Source organism: Aquarana catesbeiana, linkage group LG03 (genome assembly GCF_042186555.1).
Source record: "Aquarana catesbeiana isolate 2022-GZ linkage group LG03, ASM4218655v1, whole genome shotgun sequence".
NCBI classification, from domain to species: Eukaryota; Metazoa; Chordata; class Amphibia; order Anura; family Ranidae; genus Aquarana; species Aquarana catesbeiana.
In genome coordinates this window covers 313,973,319-313,997,255 of record NC_133326.1, presented here as the reverse complement: position 1 = coordinate 313,997,255, position 23,937 = coordinate 313,973,319, and the positions used below count along the sequence as shown (strand labels likewise).

At 40.2% G+C, this 23,937-nt stretch overlaps 1 protein-coding gene across 7 annotated transcripts in view; it reads right to left on the bottom strand.

The window, feature by feature from the left end:
• Nucleotides 1-416: 416 nt before the first annotated feature.
• Nucleotides 417-23,937, bottom strand: part of LOC141132193 (deoxyguanosine kinase, mitochondrial-like) — a 43,742-nt gene continuing 20,221 nt past the window's right edge. For all 7 annotated transcript variants that reach the window (XM_073620308.1, XM_073620309.1, XM_073620307.1 and 4 more), the window contains one exon: nt 417-5,617. In XM_073620308.1, coding sequence (XP_073476409.1) covers nt 4,727-5,617 — 891 coding nt within the window. In that variant the 3' untranslated portion in view covers nt 417-4,726. The remainder of the gene's footprint in view (nt 5,618-23,937) is intronic.

Genomic DNA, 23,937 nt, shown 5'->3' with positions numbered 1-23,937 from the left:
AGCCAATCAGGTGATGGGTATTAGACCCGCGCTTCCTGATTGGCGGAGAGGCGGTTCAGTGTTAGAAAAGCAAATATTCATTTGCTTTTATAACATACTTGGGTGGGCTTTGAGCGCAATGCTCTGCATTTCGAGTCCACCTTTTTTTAAGCCTATGGTTCTAATCAGGTGCTTCAAAAAAACACCCCCGCCGCTGTAATTCAGGTGCCCGGTGTCCAAAAAGGGGCCGGATGCCTGAATAGGGGGTGGCTACAGCGGCCATGGATAGATTCATGCTATGCATAAATCTATCCATTTTACATATAGGGGGGTAGCGTGACAGAGAGGGAGCGGCGCTTGTGCGCCCTTAATAGATGCACCGCCACTGCCTAAACAACAGAAAGATAAAAGCAAGAAACACAAAAGTCATTTTGAAATACGTAAAATAATACATTTATTTTTACAATGTAATACTTTTAGTGTGAGTGGAGAAACAATGACCATAACCCTGGTCACCTTTTCTAACAGGCTTTTGTTTGAGTTTTCGCCTTCCTTGTAATAAAGTGCATCTATGGTCAAAAAATAAATACATGTATTTATTTCTACATTATGTTTCAATTATTTCTAGCCTACTCCTAAAAATCTGAATGATCTTGAAGTTTGAAAACTTTTGAAGATCTCCACACATTTACCTGAATCTGTGATAACTATTTACTATACCCTGTGAGTAGGCCTTGCTGTATCACACGTTTCACAGAGCCTGCTATCTGAACTAAAGAAGTGCTCAGATTAAGAGTTTCAGTAGGCAGAGTCAGTACATCAGTAAAGAAAACACACTGCTTACAGTCAGCTAGATAACATGGAATATGAGCAGAGGCTGCAAAACATGCAGGGAATCCCAGGAAGTTGAGGGAAGCAATGACCAACAAATAGGCAGAACTCATAACATGAAAGGAGATTTTTCAAGTAAACATATTGGATTGTCAAATAGATTATTTTTATTTTATAACATCAGAATTGCAATTAAAGCGTATGCTGTAACTTTAAAATTAAATTATGTGCAAGTCCAAGGAATCTACCCCTTAACACTTGTCAGTTGTTTATAGCACTTTCTACCAACATAGATTGTTTTTTTTAGAGGGCAGTAGATCAGTGCCTGCCAGGCATTTGATAGACGATAATGCCACCTTCTCAATTCCTGTTTTTTTTTTTTTTCCTTCAGCTAAAGGGGGATTTTCCTATTGAAATATCTGAGATGCAATCCAAGCGCTTTTGCTCGTGGTTGCTGTGTGGTCCTATTCATGTGGGTCACATTTGGCAGCAGTACTGACTGTAAAACACAATGCGCTGTATTTTTTTCTGTGCCACAAAGCAAATCACTGTGGCCACCGCAATTTATACTATCCACTCCAGCCGCCATTGCATAGATTAGTTGGGCGGTAAAAGCCCAAAGCAGCCACCCATGTGAATAAAGCCAAAAGGCAGGCCATAGACTGTGCAAATTTCTTTCCTGCCGAGCAATTGTCTGCACCCGATGTGAGGGGCGTGGGGGTCGGGGAGTTATCACCGTCGGGAGAATACAGTGATTATTGCTAGAGGCTAGAACAGCCGCTAGTGGTAATCGCAAGAGAATCCGGCAGGTTGGTTGTACCCATGCTGATAGATCAATAAACTTGCTATGTTCAGCCTGCCCAAACACGGTTCAAATCTCGGCTAGTTCCTGCTGAACCGTCTATGGCCAGTCTTAGAGTGAACCTATGACCAAAATAACCTGTGAGAAATAATGCAATAGCAATGCAGTGCACTGTCAATCATCATCATCCTATCTTGAGTCAGTGTATCAGCACAAGGAAGGAATTGGGAGTGTGCTTTTTATTTAATGAGCTCTTGATTACAATTTGCAAAACACAAAGTTATGAAGCAGGTATAGTATGTCCAGACATCTGTATGTGTTTATATTATTTATCTGTGTTTCAAGGAGTTTTTAATCCTAAGGGCCCGGTCACACTTCTGCACAATATAACACTGTAAAGTGTCGGTTTTGTCCAGTGGTGCCTAGCACTGTTTACTATTTTTATTAACAAAGCATTGAAGATGTCAAGGCTTAAGTGGCATAAATGTCCCATGCTTACTGCAACACACACAGAAGCCAGGAATTTCACAATGGAGATCTATAAATTAGGAGCATGGAGAAAAATGGAATTTTATTATGACCTCCAACTTAGAAATGTACAGCACAGATGATTGCAAAATGAACCTGGCCTGGCAGTGGGAATAATTCTTAGATGTGATGGCTGCATTAGTTATCTTTCTTAGGCAGTCTTTCCTTTATTTTCTCCTGTGATCTAGCCAGTAAGTCTGTTTTTCAACAGAAGAAGCTCTCCTGAAAGAGTAGCAGTTTGAGCGTTGAGACCATTTACCACTGACAGGGGTGCTTACAATGATCAGCTTTTATTTATATAACACGGTTATCCCAAAAGAAAAAAAAATGGTTGCTGTAACTGTATAAGCTGAAATGTGGTTTCAAATTGTTAGTGTTTTTAAATCTGCTAGTACATATAACGATCCTGTCCCCCCAGATTAACAATGCTACTTCTACATCTGGGGGGGGGGGGCACTCTAATACAGGTGGTGTGTTACTGGCCAGCTCACCAACACAGGGGAAAAAAAAACAAAAAAAAACTAATGCAGGCACCACATCTAATGACTGGTAAGCTGCAATACAACAGATATTTTGGTTTTGGGTATAATACTGCTTTAAAAGCAGTTATAAAGGCTTTTTGTTCCTAAAATAACAAACTTGTTTTACTTACCTGCTCTGCGCAATGGAATCACATAGAGTGAACCTTCTCTACCGGTGCTCTCTGCTCCTCTACCCATTTCTGCCACCATAGCAAGCCACTCGCTTCTGAGCTATGCATGTACATAGATACACACATCGCAGCTTGGCCCCATCCCCCGCTCTCTGCTCATAGAATTTGATTGACAGCAGCAAGAGCCAATGGCTCCTGCTGCTGGCTCTCTGTCCTGTGAATGCAGGGAGAGAGGAGAGAGCTACTACAGCGGAGCACAGTACTGGATGGATGAGGTCTCATGTAAGTATTAAGGGGGGTGAGGGGGCGATACTGCTACTTTTAGAACCACTAAGTAATATAGATTGGTCGCTCCCCTGTGTCCGCTTGTAAATAATTAGTGAAGGAGCAGAAGGCGGATACTGATGAATCATCAGTCTGCTCTTTTCTCCTGTCAGCACATGTGCATGCAGCACACCTGACTGGGTGTCAGTGCTGCCCCACCTTATACCAGTCTGAGCTCTGCTGTACAGGGGATACAGGACAGTTTCAATACATTTTATAATGTTTTACTAAATATATTATTGCAAGGGATAAATTAGTGTATTTCTATATCTGCCTTGAGTTTTTCTTAAACTCCAGGGAAAACAAAATAACTATCCTTGCAGTGAGGCTCCCCTGCACTGCACCGTTAAAATACTTGTTAATGCCTAGTAACAGGTAAAGGAAATTGTATTTACTTAATCCCTCACTTCTCTGGCAGCCAGAGTTCAACTCTTCTATCCGACACTCCATGCTGTGGGCAGTTCCTCCGTGTCTGCACGGACAATGTATGCCTACTGCCTCTGCATCATACTTGTTGACATCAGAATGACTGCGGCTACTGAAGTGCCTTACAGGAGAAGCTGAGAGGACATATCTTACAGCATGGAGCAAACTTGTCGGAGGGAAAGATTGGGTGTAAAATCCCTTTTATTGGTACCCTAGACATAAAAAACATTTAAACCTTGCAGTGGGAGGAGGACACTACAAAGGGCAGCACACTGGTGTAGTGGTTAGCACTTTCACCTAGCAGCAAAAGGGCCGCTGGTTCGAATCCTAACCACGACACCATCTGGCTGGAGTTTGTTCTCCCTATGCCTGTGTGGGTTTCCTCCCACACTCTAAAGACATGCTGGTAAGTTAATTGGCTCCCGTCTAAATTGGCCCTAGCTAAGCACGATGGGACCCTTCGGGGTAAGACCGCGCTATATCAAGATACCTCTCAGCTCAACTCAAAGGAATTACTTACTTTGTTTTCGCCAGAGTTCAACTTAAATATTCGCTATGATATATAAGTTGAACTCTTTAATTGAAATATATTCCTCAATAGCTGTAACAGATATAAATCCACTTTATTTGGAGCAAATACCTTTGCAAATCCAGATATTACCATATTAAAATGTGCAGTGACATCACTGTGCTGTGCAGAGAGGAGCACTGGAGGGGACTCAGTAGGTCCAAACACTACAGGTTGTCTATAGAAAACTACAGGAGTGGGCGGAGACAAGACCAGTTACCCTGTACAAGGAAGGAGAGCAGCAGTCATTGGTCTTCATTACAGGAAGCTCCTGCACAAAAGAAAGGTTTCATGCTAAATTACTGCACCGATCTGGAAGATATACACAAAGCAGTCCAAGAGTCAAGTAAGAAAACACATGCCTGTTGTAAAAACATATAAAGGCTGCCACTGCTGATCATGTCTTGTCATAATAATCTCCTGCTGGTCCTGCAGATCCAATGGCTTTAGAATTTTCGGAGCCACAGAGTTCTGACCTCACTCTGATTTTTATTATCTGCATGTTGAGGGCAGTGTATTAAAGCGATGAAGCCAGGGGACAGGCAGGCAGTTAGCATTTTCAGTAGCTCAGTAAGGACAGCATAGTTTTCCTTAAAACAGATACAACAATAAATTATTACAGGGAGACTACAAAGTCTCTCACTTTGGTAATGAGGTGCTGACTAACTACAGGATTCTCTTCAAAATCCTCATCAACCTCTAAAATCAGAACTGGAATGTTACTGGAATGTGCAGGATGAATGTCTTTGTCCTTATTTATCAGCCAGCCTTCATGCTGGTCATGTAACTTTTCAAGATACTGTTGGGTAACCCGCTCTTCTTCCTTCCTTGCCCTTTTGTGAAGCCTCTCAAAGCACTTCACCGGAGTTGCACGGAGATATAAAATCCCATCCAGAGTAGCTCTCTCACCAAACTCCTGAAGTAAAAAAGTGTGCCATTCTTGATACATGTTCCATTCCATGTCATTTAAATGGCCAAGTTCAAAGAGCGTCTTGGCAAACACAAACCTATCACTATATACAGACCTTTCAAATATACGCACAGGTTCTTGCTGCTTCAGCAGCTGCTCTGAAAACGACTCAATCTGGGTTTTAAAACGAGTCATACAAGAAAGCGTCTGAAAGGTATAAGACCATCGAGCTGGATTATCATACATGAGTTGTAGTAAATTATCCATCCCATGACTGGACAAAGAATTGACATGCTGCCATTTCTGCAGAGGTTCTCCCATAAAACTCCATTCTTGATATGCGCTGGCTAATAATCTCAAGAAGCTTGACTTTCCAACAGCAATATTCCCTTCCACAGAAAGTTTCTTCATTTTCACCCCTTTCCTGGAGCTGTAAGCTGCACCTTGCGGCTTCACATATTTCTCAGACATGGCAATTCCGTGTTCATTTCCTTGCTTGTGAATAAAAGTATAAAACAGTTTGATATCCGGTTGCCGTGAATTACAAAAATGTATTTTTGCTGTATCCAAGAATACCCTGATTTTGTTAATAAACATCTGTTGACACAGAAAAGAATTTATATGACATATTCAGGAAACATAAATAATTGCATTCAACTTGATATATTTATAAAAAAAATAAATAAATAAAATAATAATATAGCACCCACTATTGTCAAGAAATATAAAAATGTAAAACCCAAACGCCAGCAAAAATGTATTTTGTTTTTGATTGCAACAGGAAGAGTTAGAACTTCAGTCAAGTTTTTATCGCGGTCCAATTTTTCCCAACTCAATCCATAAGTGAAAACAAAAAAAGTTTGGCTGGATTTTCCAGTGACCAACATTGTAGGGTGCTGGGGAGAAAAATTTTTTGGGAAAAACCTAAGATGTTCTAACACTGACCACCAACGTAAGGGGAGAGGGCTTCCTATAAAAATCACCAATGTGAGAGGGAGGGGAAAAGTTCTTCCCACTCACCATTAATCCATGAATGTAAGGAAGGATTTCTCCCAATTATCACCAATGAAAAAAAAGGAAGTTAGGAGGTTGAGGGACTTCTTACTGACCACCAATGAAAAGGTGGGGTCCTTCCCACTGACCTTCAATGTAACAGCCACAATGTACAACAACCACTGTTTGCCTTTCATTTCGCACCAATAACATGATTTATTTCACAGTTATTACTGTGATTTAAATTTGTCATATAGTGCAGGGGAGTGTTATGAAATAATATGCATCCTGTTTAGGAGATTCCCCTTCATTTACAGTCTTGGAGATGCAACATGAAGAATGTGGAAAAACCCAAAAATTACTCCGCGCTTACCCCAAAAAAATGTATCAATGGTCATAAGTGGAGCCGCCAAACAATAGGGTGTGTTCAATCCCCAACAATAAACCTCAAACTCAAATGCAGCGTAACAGTTTTGTATAGAGTGGGAAAGAATTAGAGCCTGTCAGTTTTTTTTTTATTGATGTCCGTGTCCCTGCTGGATAGATTTACCCCTTTCTAATTGTCCTTTTGTGTTATAATATAATTTTATTCTTCTTTAAAAATATTGTTTTATAGATATGTTGTATAAAATAAAATCAATGAATATACAATTAAATACATTGGGAACAAAAAATAAATAAAAAATAAAATAAAATAAATAAATGAAAAAATAAGGAAATAAAGAAGAGTAGAAGAAAAGGTGGAATAAGATATGCTGGGTGTTATATGAATGGTGGATGCAACCTTAAAGCGGAGTTCCACACAAAAATAGAACTTCCGCTTTTCGGAACCCTCCCCCCCTCCGGTGTCACATTTGGCACCTTTCAGGGGGGAGGGGGGTGCAGATACCTGTCTAAGACAGGTATTTGCAACCACTTCCGGCATAGACTCCCATGGGAGTCTATGCCTCTTCCCGTCCCCACCGCGCTGTCTCCTGGGAAACACACAGCTCCCAGGAGAGAGCGGGGACCACTTGGGACGCGCAGCGCGACTCGCGCATGCGCAGTAGGGAACCGGGAAGTGAAGCCGCAACGCTTCACTTCCTGATTCCATCACCTAGGATGGCGGCGGCAGCTGCCGAGAACCGAACGGGTTCTCGGCGTCCCCTGCCGACATCGCTGGACCCTGGGACAGGTAAGTGGCCATGTATTAAAAGTCAGCAGCTGCAGTATTTGTAGCTGCTGGCTTTTAATATTTTTTTTTTTTTGGCGGTGTGGGTGAACCCCCGCTTTAATAATTTTAGAGAGAAAGCAAAGAATTACAAATAGTAAGTATGTTGGTAAAGTCAAGCCATGGAGACCAGATTTGTAAAAAGTTAGAATGGTTATCAAATAGGATAGATGTTAATTTTTCATGAACCATGGTGTCCATAATTCTTTGCTTCACTTTTCTAACATTCAGAGATGGAGTTCCCCAGGCTTTGGCAATAGTTTGTTTAATTGTCCTTTTGACCGAGACAGAAAGTGATGGGAAGTCTAAAAATGTTTTGGTTGATACTAGAACAAGAAGTGAAGAAAAAAAAATCTTCCAATGGGAACCCTCTGTTTAAGTGAAAACTGAAGAGGGGATTTCTAATGATTTTGTAGCGATCTCCACTTTCTTTCTCGCAAATTGCATAAATAAATCAATCTGTGCAAACAATAATACTGATAATAATATACCTTATGAAATACAATACAAAAAGGTAAAATATAACATGTTTTTTTTTTATTTTATTTTTAATATCATTTAGGGTTTCTAACCTTTCTGACCACTGTATTCAAAATGCGGACTGAATTAAGGGATCGAATGAGCCAGGAATGGTATGGGGGGATAGAAGTGGGATGGAATGGAGGAATGGACGAGCCAGAAATGGGATGGAGGAATGGACGAGCCAGAAATAGGATGGAGGAATGGACGAGCCAGAAATGGGATGGAGGAATGGACGAGCCAGAAATGTGACGGATAAGGCAGAAATGGGATGGACGGATGGATGAGGCAGAAATAGGATGCATGAGCCAGGAATGGGATGGATGAACCAGAAATGTGATGGATGAGCCAGAAATGGGATGGACGGATGGAATGAGCCAGAAATGGGATGGACAGATGGAATGGGCGAGAAATGGGATGGAGGGATGGATGAGCTAGAAATGGGATGGTGCGATGAATGAGCCAGAAACGTAGACAATAGGAAGTAGTCTGAGTGGCTCTAGAATATCATGCACCTCATCCCTTTTAACGAAAATCAAGAGTATAGAGCAGGGATCCTCAAACTACGGCCCTCCAGCTGTTGCAGAACTACACGTCCCATGAGGCATTGTAAAACTCTGACATTCACAGACATGACTAGGCATGATGGGAATTGTAGTTCCTGAACAACTGGAGGGCCGTAGTTTGAAGACCCCTGGTATAGAGGATTGGGATTATTGCGGTGCATATAATAAAAATGGTACATAAAAAGTTAATAAAAAATATAATTTCTTTATTAGTACAAAAAGAGGAAAGAGCAACAATTCAAAGAGTGAACACATACTACACTACCTTAAAGGACAGGATTATGACCAAAAAGCCGCGGGTTTAGTATCACTTTAAATCCCCTCTCTTTCCCATTCTGATGCTCGGTTTGAATGTCAGCAAGTCGTCTTCACCACATCTAGATGCCTAAATGCAATGAGTTGCTGCCATGCGATTGGCCGATTAGCAATTTGTGTTACCAAGCAATTTAACAGGTGTACCTAATAAAGTGGCTGGTGAGTGTATATTATAATGCTTTAAGATACATACATTTCTGTATGTGGTATATTATTATCAGTATTTATTGTTTTCACAGCTTGATTTATGTTGTTGTGAGCACAGATGTGGTTGCGCTGCATTTGAGTTTGACAAAGAAATTTAAAATCCCCTCTTCAGAGGTCACTTCAGTCATTTTTTCAACTTTCCATCCTCTGCCCTTGTTGTTTTAACTTTGGATAGGAAAACATTTTTTTTCTGCCAGTAAATACCTTATACAGCCCACTTCCCGTTTCATGTCTGGTTAAAAGCCTAGGCTTAGGACATCATGCACAGCTCTCTCTCTCTCTTACTCTTGTGAGAGTTTGCCAGGAAGGGAGGGGGATTAATCAAAAGAGGGCAAATAAGAGCCGCAGGGCTGCAGAGCTGGGGGTGTGCCTCAGTGTGTCTGTGTAAATCCAGGAAGTGAACAGACAGCAGCTTCAGTTGCCCACAGTTAAAAGGGATGCAGCCAGACTCAGTGGAGGGAGATTTATGCAGCATATTTGGCAAGTAGAGATGCACAGTATATTGAAAATAATATGCAAAGTGGTTGGAGGGAAGCTTCAGAGTGGCAAAGATTTTTTTATTACTAATATTACTTATTATATGAGCAGACTGCAGTTCCTCTTTAAACAGAGGTTCCCATTGGAAGATTTGTTATTCTTTACTGCTTGTTCCAGTTAAAACCATAAAAGGTTTAAAACTTCATCACTTTCTGTCTCGGTGGTCAGAAGGACAATTAGAGAGCGGTGAATCTATCCAGCAGGGGCATAGGCATTAATAAAAAGCTCCAAAAAGGAAAACCCCCTTTAAGTGCAGTATTGGTAAACCATTTAATAAGTCAAAAGTAAGACTACTCACAAAGGGAGCATAAACACAAGCATGATAGTAATCCTGCAGCAAATCTGGAGGTGGTTTTTCTCCTAAACGTCCGTGTCTCTGAAGTGCAGCTGACAGCTCATGCGGGTGGATTCCAGCATTTGCAGCCTATGAGAACAGGCTGTTCATAATATATACCATATTTAATCGGCGTATAACACGCACTTTTTTCCCCTTAAAATCAGGGGAAAATCGCGGGTGCGTGTTATACGCCGATCCCCTGCGATCCTGACCTGTCAGAACGAAAAAAATCGCTGACCGCGGTTTGAAAATGGCGCCGCCGGCGCCGAAATACACAGTGCCGGTCCTCGGCTCTTCTCGGCCGCTTTCGGTTTCACTCGAGCGCCGCCCGAACCTAGCCGAGTATACTCGGCTAGTTTCGGATAGCTCCGCTCACCGTCCGAGTGGAGCCGAAAGTGAACGAGAGCCGCCGAGAAGAGCCGAGGACCGGCTCTGTGTATTTCGGCGCCGGCGGCGCCATTTTCAAATCGCGGTCGGCGATTTTGAAGCTCAGAGGCTTCAGCAAGACTGCACTGGGGCAAGGCTGGACTGGGGCAATGCTGGACTGGGGCAAGGCTGCACTGACATGGCTGCACTGACATGGCTGCACTAGCAAGGCTGCACTGAGAAGGCTGCACTGATGGGCATTTAAATGTAAGTTTTTTTCCCTTCAAGTTCCCTCCTAAAAGTTTTTTTTCCTTAAAATTCCCTCCTAAATTGAGGTGCGTGTTATACGCCGATCCCCTGCGATCCTGACCTGTCAGAACGAAAAAAATCGCTGACCGCGGTTTGAAAATGGCGCCGCCGGCGCCGAAATACACAGTGCCGGTCCTCGGCTCTTCTCGGCCGCTTTCGGTTTCACTCGAGCGCCGCCCGAACCTAGCCGAGTATACTCGGCTAGTTTCGGATAGCTCCGCTCACCGTCCGAGTGGAGCCGAAAGTGAACGAGAGCCGCCGAGAAGAGCCGAGGACCGGCTCTGTGTATTTCGGCGCCGGCGGCGCCATTTTCAAATCGCGGTCGGCGATTTTGAAGATCAGAGGCTTCAGCAAGACTGCACTGGGGCAAGGCTGGACTGGGGCAATGCTGGACTGGGGCAAGGCTGCACTGACATGGCTGCACTGACATGGCTGCACTAGCAAGGCTGCACTGAGAAGGCTGCACTGATGGGCATTTAAATGTAAGTTTTTTTCCCTTCAAGTTCCCTCCTAAAAGTTTTTTTTCCTTAAAATTCCCTCCTAAATTGAGGTGCGTGTTATACGCCGATAAATACGATATAGAGATTATATATATATATATATATATATATATATATATATATATATATATATATATATATATATATCTCTATCACACACACATTGGGGACGGAAAGTATTCAGACCCCCTTAAATTTTTCACTCTTTTTTATATTGCAGCCATTTGCTAAAATCATTTAAGTTCATTTTTTTCCTCATTAATGTACACACAGCACCCCATATTGACAGGAAAACACAGAATATTTGACATTTTTGCAGATTTATTAAAAAAGAAAAACTGAAATATCACATGGTCCTAAGTATTCAGACCCTTTGCTGTGACACTCATATTTAACTTAGGTGCTGTCCATTTCTTCTGATCATCCTTGAGATGGTTCTACACCATCATTTGAGTCCAGCTGTGTTTGATTATACTGATTGGACTTGATTAGGAAAGCCCCACACCTGTCTATATAAGACCTTACAGCTCACAGTGCATGTCAGAGCAAATGAGAATCATGAGGTCAAAAGAACTGCCTGAAGAGCTCAGAGACAGAATTGTGGCAAGGCACAGATCTGCCCAAGGTTACAAAACAATTTCTGCTGCACTGAAGGTTCCTAAGAGCACAGTGGCTTCCATTATCCTTAAATGGAAGACGTTTGGGACAACCAAAACCCTTCCTAGAGCTGGCCGTCCGGCCAAACTGAGCTATCGGGGGAGAAAAGCCTTGGTGAGAGAGGTAAAGAAGAACCTAAAGATCACTGTGGCTGAGCTTCAGAGATGCAGTTGGGAGATGGGAGAAAGTTGTAGAAAGTCAACCATCACTGCAGCCCTCCACCAGTCGGGGCTTTATGGCAGAGTGGCCCGACGGAAGCCTCTCCTCACACATGAAAGCATGCATGGAGTTTGCTAAAAAACACCTGAAGTACTCCAAGATGGTGAGAAATAAGATTCTCTGGCCTGATGAGACCAAGATAGAACTTTTTGGCCTTAATTCTAAGGCGGTATGTGTGGAGAAAACCAGGTACTGCTCATCACCTGTCCAATACAGTCCCAACAGTGAAGCATGGTGGTGGCAGCATCATGCTGTGGGGGGTGTTTTTCAGCTGCAGGGACAGGACGACTGGTTACAGTCGAGAGAAAGATGAATGTGGCCAAATACAGGGATATCCTGGACGAAAACCTTCTCCAGAGTGCTCAGGACCTCAGACTGGACTGAAGGTTTACCTTCCAACAAGACAATGACCCTAAGCACACAGCTAAAATAACGAAGGAGTGGCTTCACAACAACTCCGTGACTGTTCTTGAATGGCCCAGCGAGAGCCCTGACTTAAACCCAATTGAGCATCTCTGGAGAGACCTAAAAATGGCTGTCCACCAACATTTACCATCCAACCTGACAGAACTGGAGAGGATCTGCAAGAAGGAATGGCAGAGGACCCCCAAATCCAGGTGTGAAAAACTTGTTGCATCTTTCCCAAAAAGACTCATGGCTGTATTAGATCAAAAGGGTGCTTCTACTAAATACTGAGCAAAGGGTCTGAATACTTAGGACCATGTAATATTTCAGTTTTTCTTTTTTAATAAATCTGCAAAAATGTCAACAATTCTGTGTTTTTATGTCAATATGGGGTGCGATGTGTACATTAATGAGAAAAAAAAAAAATGAACTGAAATGATTTTAGCAAATGGCTGCAATATAAACAAAGAGTGAAAAATGTAAGGGGGTCTGAATATTTTCCGTCCCCCCACTGTGTGTGTGTGTGTGTGTGTGTGTGTGTGTGTGTGTGTGTGTGTGTGTATATATATATATATATATACACACACACACACACACACACACACACACACACACACATATATATATACACACACACACATACATACATACATACATACATATATATATATATATATACACATATACACACACATACATACATACACACACGTATACCAGGTAAAATAATTATTTATTGAACATGTCACCATTTTTTCTAGGTAAATATATTTCTAAAAGGTGCTATTGACATGAAAAGTATTCATACCCCTTGAAATCTTCCAAATTTTGTCATGTTACAACCAAAAACGTAAATGTATTTTATTGCGATTTTATGTGATAGACCAACACAAAGTAGCACATAATTGTGAGGTGGAAGGAAAATGATAAATGGGTTACAAAAAAATATGTGAAGTGTGGCGTGCTTTTGTATTCGGCCTCCTTTACTCTGATACCCCTAACTAAAATGTAGTGGAACCCAACTGCCTTCAGAAGTCACCTAATTAGTAAATAGAGTCCACCTGTGTGTAATTTAATCTCAGTATAAATACAGCTGTTCTGTGAAGCCCTCAGAGGATTATTCGAGAACCTTAGTGAACAAACAGCATCATGAGGGCCAATGAACACACCACACAGGTCAGGAATAAAGTTCTGGAGAAGCTTAAAGCAGGGTTAGGTTATAAAAGAATATTGCAAGCTTTGAACATCTCACGGAGCACTGTTCAATGCATCATCCAAAAAGGAAAGGAGTATGGCACAACTGCAAACCTACCAAGACATGGCCACCCACCTAAACTCACAGGCCTGGCAAGGAGAGCATTAATCAGAAATGCAGCCAAGAGGCCCATGGTAACTCTGGAGGAGCTGCAGAGATCCACAATTCAGGTGGGAAAATCTGTCCACAGGACAACGATTAGTCATGCACTCCACAAATCTGGCCTTTATGAAAGAGTGCAAGAAGAAAGCCATGGTTGAAATAAAACTATAAGAAGTTCAGTTTGCAAGAAGCAACGTGGGGGACACAGCAAACATGCAGAAGAAGGTGGTCTGGTCTTAAAGCAAAGAGACTTGAGACTGAGGCGGAGGTTCACCTTTCAGCAGGACAACGACCCGAAACATACAGCCAGAGCTGCAATGGAATATTTTCTATCAAAGCATATTCATGTGTTAGAATGGCCCAGTCAAAGTCCAGACCTAAATTCAATTGAGAATCTGTGGCAAGACTTGAAAAAAAGACTTGCAGCTGTAATTGCAGTGAAAGGTGGTTCTATAAAGTATTGACTCAGAGGGGCTGAATACAAATGTATGCTACACTTTTCACAACCATTTATCATTTTGCTTACACTTCACAATTATGTGCCACTTTGTGTTGGTCTATCACATAAAATCCCAATAAAATAGATTTCGTTTTTTGGTTGTAACATGACAAAATGTGGAAAATTTCAAGGGGTGTGAATACTTTTTCAAGGCACTGTACAAAGAAACCAAAAACAAATAAGTTAAATTAAGTTGTGTAAAAAAAAAAATGCAATGACACAGGGAAAAAGTATTGAACACATGAAGAAAGGAAGGTTAAAAAAAAGGCATGAGAGGGGGCAGGAGGCGGAGCCTAGCGGAGCAGACATGCATTGTTAGAGCTCCACACCGCTGAGGAGAGAAGAGAAGGACAAAGCGGAGCCTGCAGGCTCAAAAGGTATCCATTTGAACCTTTTTGCCCCAGGGAACAAACTGTGAAAGTTTGGGCAGGAAATATGGTACTGGGAGGAAACCGTGGCAGAAATAAAAATCACCTCACAAAGAGCTCACAGGCACTCACTGCAGCTGAAGCAGCTCTAGTCACCTCACAAGATACAGCATCAGGGCGCTCTCACAGACAGAAAATGTCACAGCAAGACTCTCCATTTGAGTCAGATACAGAACAAATCCTCTCACAAACTTCTCCACAAGCCTCCTCAGTATCCCCAGTAAATTTATTACAATTTGAAAAGATGCTTCATAAGGCTTTAAAACAAACCTCAGACCAAATAACAAAAAGCCTAACCAAAGAAATAAGAGAGCTGGGAAACCGCACCGCAGCCTTAGAAATAAAAATGGATGAAATTGAAATTACAACCCAAGAAAATATAACAGAATTGGAACAATTAAAAAAGAGAATTTAATACTAAACTAAGCTCGAAGATTACGAAAATAGAGCCAGACGTTCAAACTTGCGCATAAGGGGAATACCTGAATCTGTGACAGACCTGCAATCTACTATTACTGCTCTATTACAAGAACTAAAGCCAGATATCCCTATTGAACGTTTAGAACTGGACAGAGTACACAGAGCCCTCACAGCCAAAAAGAAAGATGGACCCCCACGTAATATAATCACAAAATTTCATTATTACAGAACGAAAGAACAAATACTAATTGCTGCAAGAGAAAAAAAGGAACTTAATTTTCAAGGACACAATTATCAAATTTTTGCTGACCTATCCCAACTTACTATTACTAAAAGACGATCCATGAAACCCCAACTAATGGAACTGCAACGCCACAACATTATGTATCAATGGGGCTTCCCCTTTTCAGTCAGATTTAACTACCAAGGTACAATTTACAGAAGCAGATCAGCAGATCAGCAGATGAACTACAACAAACCCTTTTAAAATTAAATCTGACAGAACCCACAAGCAGCTACTCTCCCACACGCAGAAGAATGGCATCATCTTCACCTTCAGGCAGCACCCAGAAAATTTCAGAACAAAATGGGAATCATCATTCTCACAAAAGAGGCCGTTATGCCACATCATCCATGGACCAAGAAGATTCAATGGACTGACATCCTAATTCCTGATATCTCTTCATTTATTATACTAAGAGATGGTTCTCTATAAAAAACCTATATTTATAACTGAATGTAACTGCATTCTGATAGTCACACACTGTGTGGGATCATGTTACATTCCAGTTATATTTCTTATTACTTCTGATTCATATAGCCTTAGAATATATAAGTGAAATAAGGAAATTCTTGTTCAGTTATATATTATCAGGTAATAACAATAGATTTATTACTTTTTAGGACAAATATGTTCAATAATCCAGAAGTAATGGAAGCTTTTTCTTTCTTTTCTTAAAACAAATATATTATTACCTAACTAGTTCCTAGAATTATGTTTTTGTTTATTCTAATCTGAAGCAATACAACCTCAATTTTATGAGTTAACATATCTAAACAGTTACATATGAATAAAATATGTAATTGTTTACTCTAAAAGGGTTAAAATCCCAAAATAATTCAAACTATCTTCATCAATACCAAAGTTATTAACAGTACCTTTCTAACTGAATTATTTAGCCTAGGGAAAAACTAACCATATACAACCACCCTGGAATAAATAATTTCAACAAAAACTATATTCTGCACTCCAATTAATGAAACATCATTTTGATGTCTTTTGACATAGCACTTCTCTCCTGTAAGCGGAAGATCCGTGTACCCCCATTAGCCCTCCTCATTCTCCCAACCATATTATGTGGGAGTGTGACGAAGGCACTTATTCCCCTGAGATATTTATTCTCTTTCACGGGTAAATTGTGATTACTTGCAAAAAATAATTTATACAATGTATCATCTAATCTCATATGTTTTTTGTTTACTCTTTACTCCAGAATTCACTGGTTTCTTTTCTATCTATTCATCTCTTCAGTCCACACAGGTTGATCTGCGCAGTCAGCTCTGCATAACAAAAAGTAAGTCAAAACTATTTGATCTGTTGCCATGGCACCACTGAATATATTTTCCCTGAATGTTCAGGGAATAAATGTCCCTCAAAAAAGGACCAAAGCCTTCCGTACTTTCCATAACAAGAAGGCTCACATAGTATGCCTCCAAGAAACACACTTCACCAAAGATTCTACTCCAAAATATATTTCTCCTTTTTATCAACAAATTTACACGGCTTCTGCCTGTACCAAGCAAAGGGGAACTCTAATTGCATTTCACCGATCCACACCATTCACCTTATCATCAGAAATTAAAGACCCAGAAGGTAGATACCTGATACTCATGGGTTATATAATGGATACAGCAATCACGGTGATTTCCTACTACGCTCCTAACAAACAACCTACACCATTCCTCTCACATATATTACAAGTGATTAATACACACAAAATAGGAACAGTGATAATGTGTGGGGATTCGAACCAGGTCCTCCTCCCATTTCTAGATAAATCACCTTTTACACCATCCAAAATAACCTCTAGATTACCTTTTTCTCAACTTCTTTCCAAATACAATCTGGTAGATTCATGGAGAGAAAGTAACCCAATGAAAAAGAAATTCACTTATTTCTCGCACCCTCATCAAACCTTCACCAGAATAGATCATATTTTTCTAACAATAGGAATGATACCAGAAATTATTGCATCAGATATAATTCCGATTCCGTGGTCTGACCATAATGCAGTATACACTACTATAGCCTCAGCCATACCAAAAGCGCATGACCCAACGTGGTACTTACCGGACATAATGCTCAAACACCCACTACATCAGATGGCCATTGAACAAGCTTTAAAGGAATACATATCAATTAATAATACAACAGACATCTCCCCAATAACACTGTGGGAAGCTCATAAGCCTGTCTTGCGTGGTACAATACAAAGACAAATGGCACTATTTAAACGGGAACGCAAAAATCTAGCAAACAAACTAGAACTCAATTTTAATGCAGCCTACATATCATTTCAAGATAATCCATCTCAGAGTACAAAATCACATCTGGAAAAATCTAGATTGGAATACGATCTATTTCTCACTGAGTCAGTTGATAAATCCCTCAAACGCTCCAAACACAATTTCTACATGAATACAAACAAACCAGGTACATATTTGGCTCGGGCATTAAATTCAACTAACAAATCTTTCAAACCAATACGTTTGAAATTATCAAAAAATGTTTACACTTGTAATCCAGTTAAAATAGTCCATAAATTTCACTCACATCTCGCAACTTTATACAAGACAAACAATGAATTTAATCCTACAGAGGCTGAATCCTTCTTCTCAAAAATAACCTTACCTGAGTTATCTCAGAATCAAAAAAACAGTTTGGATGAGCCTATAACTATAGATGAAGTTGCTAATGCCATAAAAGACCTAAAACTTAACAAAAGACCAGGCCCAGACGGCTACTCGGCTTTATACTATAAAACATTCTCAGAAATACTCTCTCCCATTCTCACTGAAACTTTTAACAAACTTCTAGATGGACATTCTTTTCGGCAAGAAACACTAATGGCAATTGTTTGTATGATCCCAAAACCCCTTTCTGATGATACTTCCTGTGTGAATTATCGGGCTCTCTCTCTTTTAAACCTCGATATTAAATTATTAGCAAAAATAATAGCAAAACGCCTCAATAGCATTATAGGAAAATTAATACATAGAGATCAAGTAGGCTTCATGCCAAATAGACAGGCAGGCGATAATATACGCAGGGCAGTGTTATTGGCACATATTGCTAAAAAACGGAAAATCCCTTTATGTTTTCTATCTCTCGATATTAAGAGGGCATTTGACACAGTATCCTGGCAATATATGCAATATTCATTACAAAAATGGGGTTTTGGACCCCACTTTTTAACATGGATCAAAGCATTATATAATAAACCCAAAGCCTATATAAAATATGCTGGATACAAATCTGAAGCCTTTAATATCGAAAGAGGTACCCGACAGGGTTGCCCATTATCTCCCTTATTATTTGCCCTTATACTCGAACCCATGGCCCAATACATCAGAACAAACCAAACTATAACTGGCATTGAAGTAGGAGGTATTACACACAAATTATGTATATTTGCAGACGATATATTACTTTTTCTATCATCACCACAGGTCTCTGGTCCTAACTTAATACCAGCTCTTGATGAATTTGCAGCCCTATCCGGCCTTATGATTAATCCTAAGAAATGCCTAGTGCTTAATATTTCACTCACAAACATGGAATTGATCCCGGCTAGGGCTGCACTCCCATTCACATGGGCAGAAAAATCAATCCCATATCTTGGAATTCATTTAACAGCATCTCATTCTGACTTATTCTCAACCAATTATCCTCCTGTATTAAGACAGATCACAAGTCTAATAAAACAATGGTCGCAACTTCCTTTATCCTGGATAGGGAAGATTAATGCAATCAAAATGACTATTCTACCCAAATTGCTTTATCTATTCAGAGTCCTCCCTATTCCAATTCCTTCCTATTTTTTGAGAATAGTACAAAAAAGAGCAACTTCGTTTATATGGGGCTCTTCTAAACCACGTATACCTATACACACACTACATCTTCCCAAAAATAAAGGAGGCCTGGGATACCCTAATTTTACTAACTACTACAGAGCAGCACATTTGGCCAGTCTGTCCAAATACCATGCAAAACAGGAAATCCCATTATGGGTATTTATAGAGGCTTCAGAAAATGACCCTCTATTAATATCAAATTTATTATGGCTTGATCCTAAAGACCGCTTTAAAATTCATAATCCCATAACCAAACACTTCTTATCTCTCTGGGATAAACTAAAAACCAAATATCAGTTACAATCTCCACACAATCCTCTCCTTTCTTTTATCAGAAATCCGGCCTTTTATCCGGCATGGATCTACCCAAATTCTTTTAAAGCTTGGACAACATCAGGCATTCAGACACTAAATGACTTCATAGCATCTAAATCATTCCTTTCATTCCCATCGCTTAGAGAAAAATATGATCTACCAAACTCTGAGATATTTAGATATCTCCAAATCAAAAATTTCTATACACCATTCCTAAAGGGGGATACACCATTATCCCAATTATCCATTTTTGAATCAATCTGTACAAAAGATCCATTTGCTAAAGGTACAATTTCATCACTTTATAATCAATTATATGGAGTAGCAAATCTTAATAGACCCTCTTACGTTCAGAGGTGGGAGGAGGACCTGGGACGAACTTTAGAAGACACGGACTGGTCTAACATATGGCTCACATCTAAGTCATCTTCACCCAACATCTTAGCACTGGAGACAAATTATAAAGTCCTAACTCGCTGGTACCTTGTACCCGCTAGAGTGGCAAAATATTCACCTAATACCTCAGCTCTTTGTTTTCGAGGATGCCCAGAAATAGGCACATATTTACACATATGGTGGACGTGCCCAGTAATCCAAACCTTCTGGAAGGAAGTCTTCGTGATTGCATCTAAAATATTTAAAAAAATAATACAACCAGATCCATATTTAACTTTACTTAATCTAAAACCAGAATGGTTAACACTCTCTCAATTCAAACTTATGATCCAACTAATAACGGCTGCAAAACAAACAGTGGCCAAGGCATGGAAATCTCCTACATTGGTACTAGCAGAAACAATTCACAGAATGAATAATACAATGTCCCATGCTAAGATGGTAGCCATCGATCAAAATCAAATTCCAAAATTTGAAAAACTTTGGCATCCTTGGATAAAACAACAGTTCCTGTCAAACTTCAATGACTCTGTCCTGTTGCCATGGTAACAGATTAAATGACTTACAGAGACACCCATTCTAAGGCTTCAAAGAGAACTAAAAAGAATAATAAACTGACGAGCGGGACAACCTTGTGGACCATACCTCTACCTTTCAACCCTTTTTCTTCTTTCTCTTTCCTTTTCTCCACCTTACGATTAAAGCTCATTATCAGAATTTATTTGACCTATACACACTCTACTTGTAAACAATATGTATAGTAGGTATAAATCATTTAAATACCTACAAAAGTAACTAAGGAAATTATATATATCTTTAATTTAGGTTTACGTGAACCCAATGTTTAATATTTGAAATTTCATGATATTTACCTATATAAACCCTACTGTAAAACAATGAGCTTACTTTATAGATCATTGTAAACTTGCTTTATGTATCTTTATAACATTGTATACTCAATAAACTTCTTTTGACAAGGAAAAAAAAAGGCATGAAATCTATCAGTAATTAGAAAGCAATCCTGCCTCTTGTCAGTGCAAATTAATATCAGCTGGTTCAGTCTCAACTGATGGCCTATAAAAAAGGTGTCTCATTACCAAGGTGTCACACAAGAAACATGATGGGTAAAAGCAAAGAGCTCTCTCAACCTTATTGTTGCAAAACATACTGATGGCATTGGTTACATAAGGATTTCTAAACTTCCAGTGAGCACTATTGGTGCCATAATCCAGAAGCAAAAAGAACATTATTTCACCATACACGACCAGGTGCTCCTTGCAAGATTTCTGACAGAGGAGTAAAAAGAATTATCAGAAGATTGTCCAAGAACCAAGGACCACTTGTGGAGGGCTTCAGAAAGACTTGGAAATAGCAGGTACAATTGTTTCAAAGAAAACAATAAGTAATGCACTCAACCGCTATGGCCTGTATACACGCTCACCACGCAAGACTCCATTGCTGAAGAAAACGCATGTTGAAGCTCGTTTAAAGTTTGCTGCACAACAATTAGACAAGCCTGTGAAATACTGGAAGAATATAGTCTGATCAGATGAGACCAACATTGAACTCTTTGGATGCCATGATACACACCATGTTTGTAAGTCAAATGGCACTGCACATCACCCCAAAAACACCTTACCAACAGTGAAGTTTGAAGGTGGGAACATCATGGTGTGGGGCTGCTTTTCAGCATACGGTACTGGCAAACGTCATGTCATTGAAGGAAGGATGGATGGAAAAATGTACCAAGACATTCTTGATAAAAATCTGCTGCCATCTACAAGGATGAAGATGAAACTAGGTTGGACATTTCAGCAAGGCAAGACTCAGTCTTCATGAGGGAATCGGGGGACTTCAGTAACCAAAACTGCAGTTTTTATCCTCATGGCACATCACAGGAAGCACCCTCATGGCTAACAGAGGACAGAATTAGAATTAGACTTGGGAAACTTAACATTAATAAATCACCGGGACCGGATGGCTTGCACCCGAGGGTGCTTAGGGAACTCAGTCAAGTAGTTGCCAGACCGTTGTTCCTAATTTTTACTGACATTCTACTAACTGGAATGGTACCAGCGGATTGGAAAAAAGCCAATGAAGCACCAATATTTAAGGGCCCTATTGTGAACAATGATGGTACCCCTGAGTGGACTTTAAAGGCATTGATATCTATACAAAAAGTACTGGAGTATTTGAAGTGTAACAAAAAGTATTTTTTTAACAAAATGAATTAAAAACATGATGATAATTAAATACATGAGATTATTGGAATGTATACAAATCTGTATATGGAGACCCCAGAACCAATATAACTTGCAGCCACCTCTAGGATCGAGTTGTTGGCTATGGCGAGTTTTCCCCTCCCCTTTTTTCCCCTAGATAGGTATGCAATCACTCGGCACACAAAGTCGCCTGGGCCTTGTAACCCATGGAGGATTCTAAGAGTACTCAAGCTCATTGCTCGTTCGTCCTCCATCTTGCTACTCCAGCGGACATGCGTGGTCCTCTGTTGAAGCACTGTGTGTCGGTGGGTTGAGCATGTCACTCGCTGTTCTACCGCAATGACGACGTGCAACTCAACTCAGGAGGCCCAAGGAAGGCGCACACCCTACACTCACACTTTGGCGCAGCTGATAGTAATTGGATGATTAGCATAGCCGATTGCTAACAAGTTATAACACACATGGTAGCACAGTCCAGGCATCCGCTCCACAGTAGCTGGATGTCAGGACGCTGTGTGCCCTTGCAATCCCTCTCAAGGTAAAGATTTACTCTGAATTTCTGAGCTGCGGTTTTAGGCAGTGCAGAAAGTCTGCTCAAAGTCTGCTCATTTGCACTGACTACTATAGGAACAAGTAATTGTACCACAATTATTTATCATGCAAGATAAGATGATATTTTAATTTAACTATTGTTTATTATATAGATCCATTGGAAGCGTATATGACCTGTAGGAACACTTCTGTCCCTATCTTGGACCAACTTATTATTCAGGTAGCAGACTTTCGGTATTACATTTACTTCAGTCTCAATGAATAGGGCACGTATATTTATTACTATTCCTTATTTGAATTTCCATTTTTAGGCTGCCCTTTCAATCTTTTGTGGCCTCAGTGCTCTTGCCTGCCTTCTTCTGGAGGTTCTTTGTGCGGGGGGGGGGGCTTGTCATATCCATTATCTCGATCCAGTTTCCAACACAGAGGAGTTTAACCTCTGGGGGGTTATTAAGATTTTTCTATGAGACACAGTTCTCCTTCCCTTCTTCTTGCTTTTAAATAAAAGTATGGAATGTTTTATCTGCGACTCCTTCACAGCACATACAAGTGTATTTAATATAAACAATGATATCTCTCACAACAATATATGTATTTTTTGAAATATTGTTTGACACTGTATGTTTTCCATAACACTATAGATGCATGTTTCCCAAAGAACACCCCTGAAGAAAGAATTTAACTGAAAGGTCATCGCGTGAAGGATCACATTTGATCGTGTGCTTTAGTTCTAGTGTCTCCATATACAGATTTGTATACATTCCAATAATCTCATTTAATTATGTTCTTAATTAATTTTGTTAAATAAATACTTTTATTACACTTCAAATACTTTTTGTATAGATATCAATGCCTTTAAAGTACACTCAGGGGTACCATCATTGTTCACAATATATTCTTATGGATGTGGCATTATATCTATGAGAACATAGTCACCGACCTTCCTTTTTCATGCCAGATACATCCTTGGGAATTACAGACCAGTTAGCCTAATCAATAGTATACAAGCTCTTGGAGGGGATGATAAGGGAATATATACAAGATTTAAGTAATGAAAACGGTATCACTAGCAGTAATCATCATGGATTCATGAAGAATCGTTCTTGCCAAACCAATCTATTAACCTTCTATGAGGAGAGTTGCCATCTAGATAAAGGAAGGCCCATAGACGTGTTGGATCTGGATTTTGCAAAAGCATTTGACACAGTTCCCCATAAAACATTTACTGTACAAAAATCAGGTCCGTTGGCATGGACCATAGGGTGAGTACATGGATTGAAAACTGGCTACAAGGGCGAGTTCAGAGGGTGGTAATAAATGGGGAATACTCGGAATGGTCAGGGGTGGGTAGTGGGGTCCCACAGGGTTCTGTGCTGGGACCAAGCCTATTTAATTTGTTCATAAACGACTTGGAGGATGGGGTAAACAGTTCAATCTCTGTATTTGCGGATGAT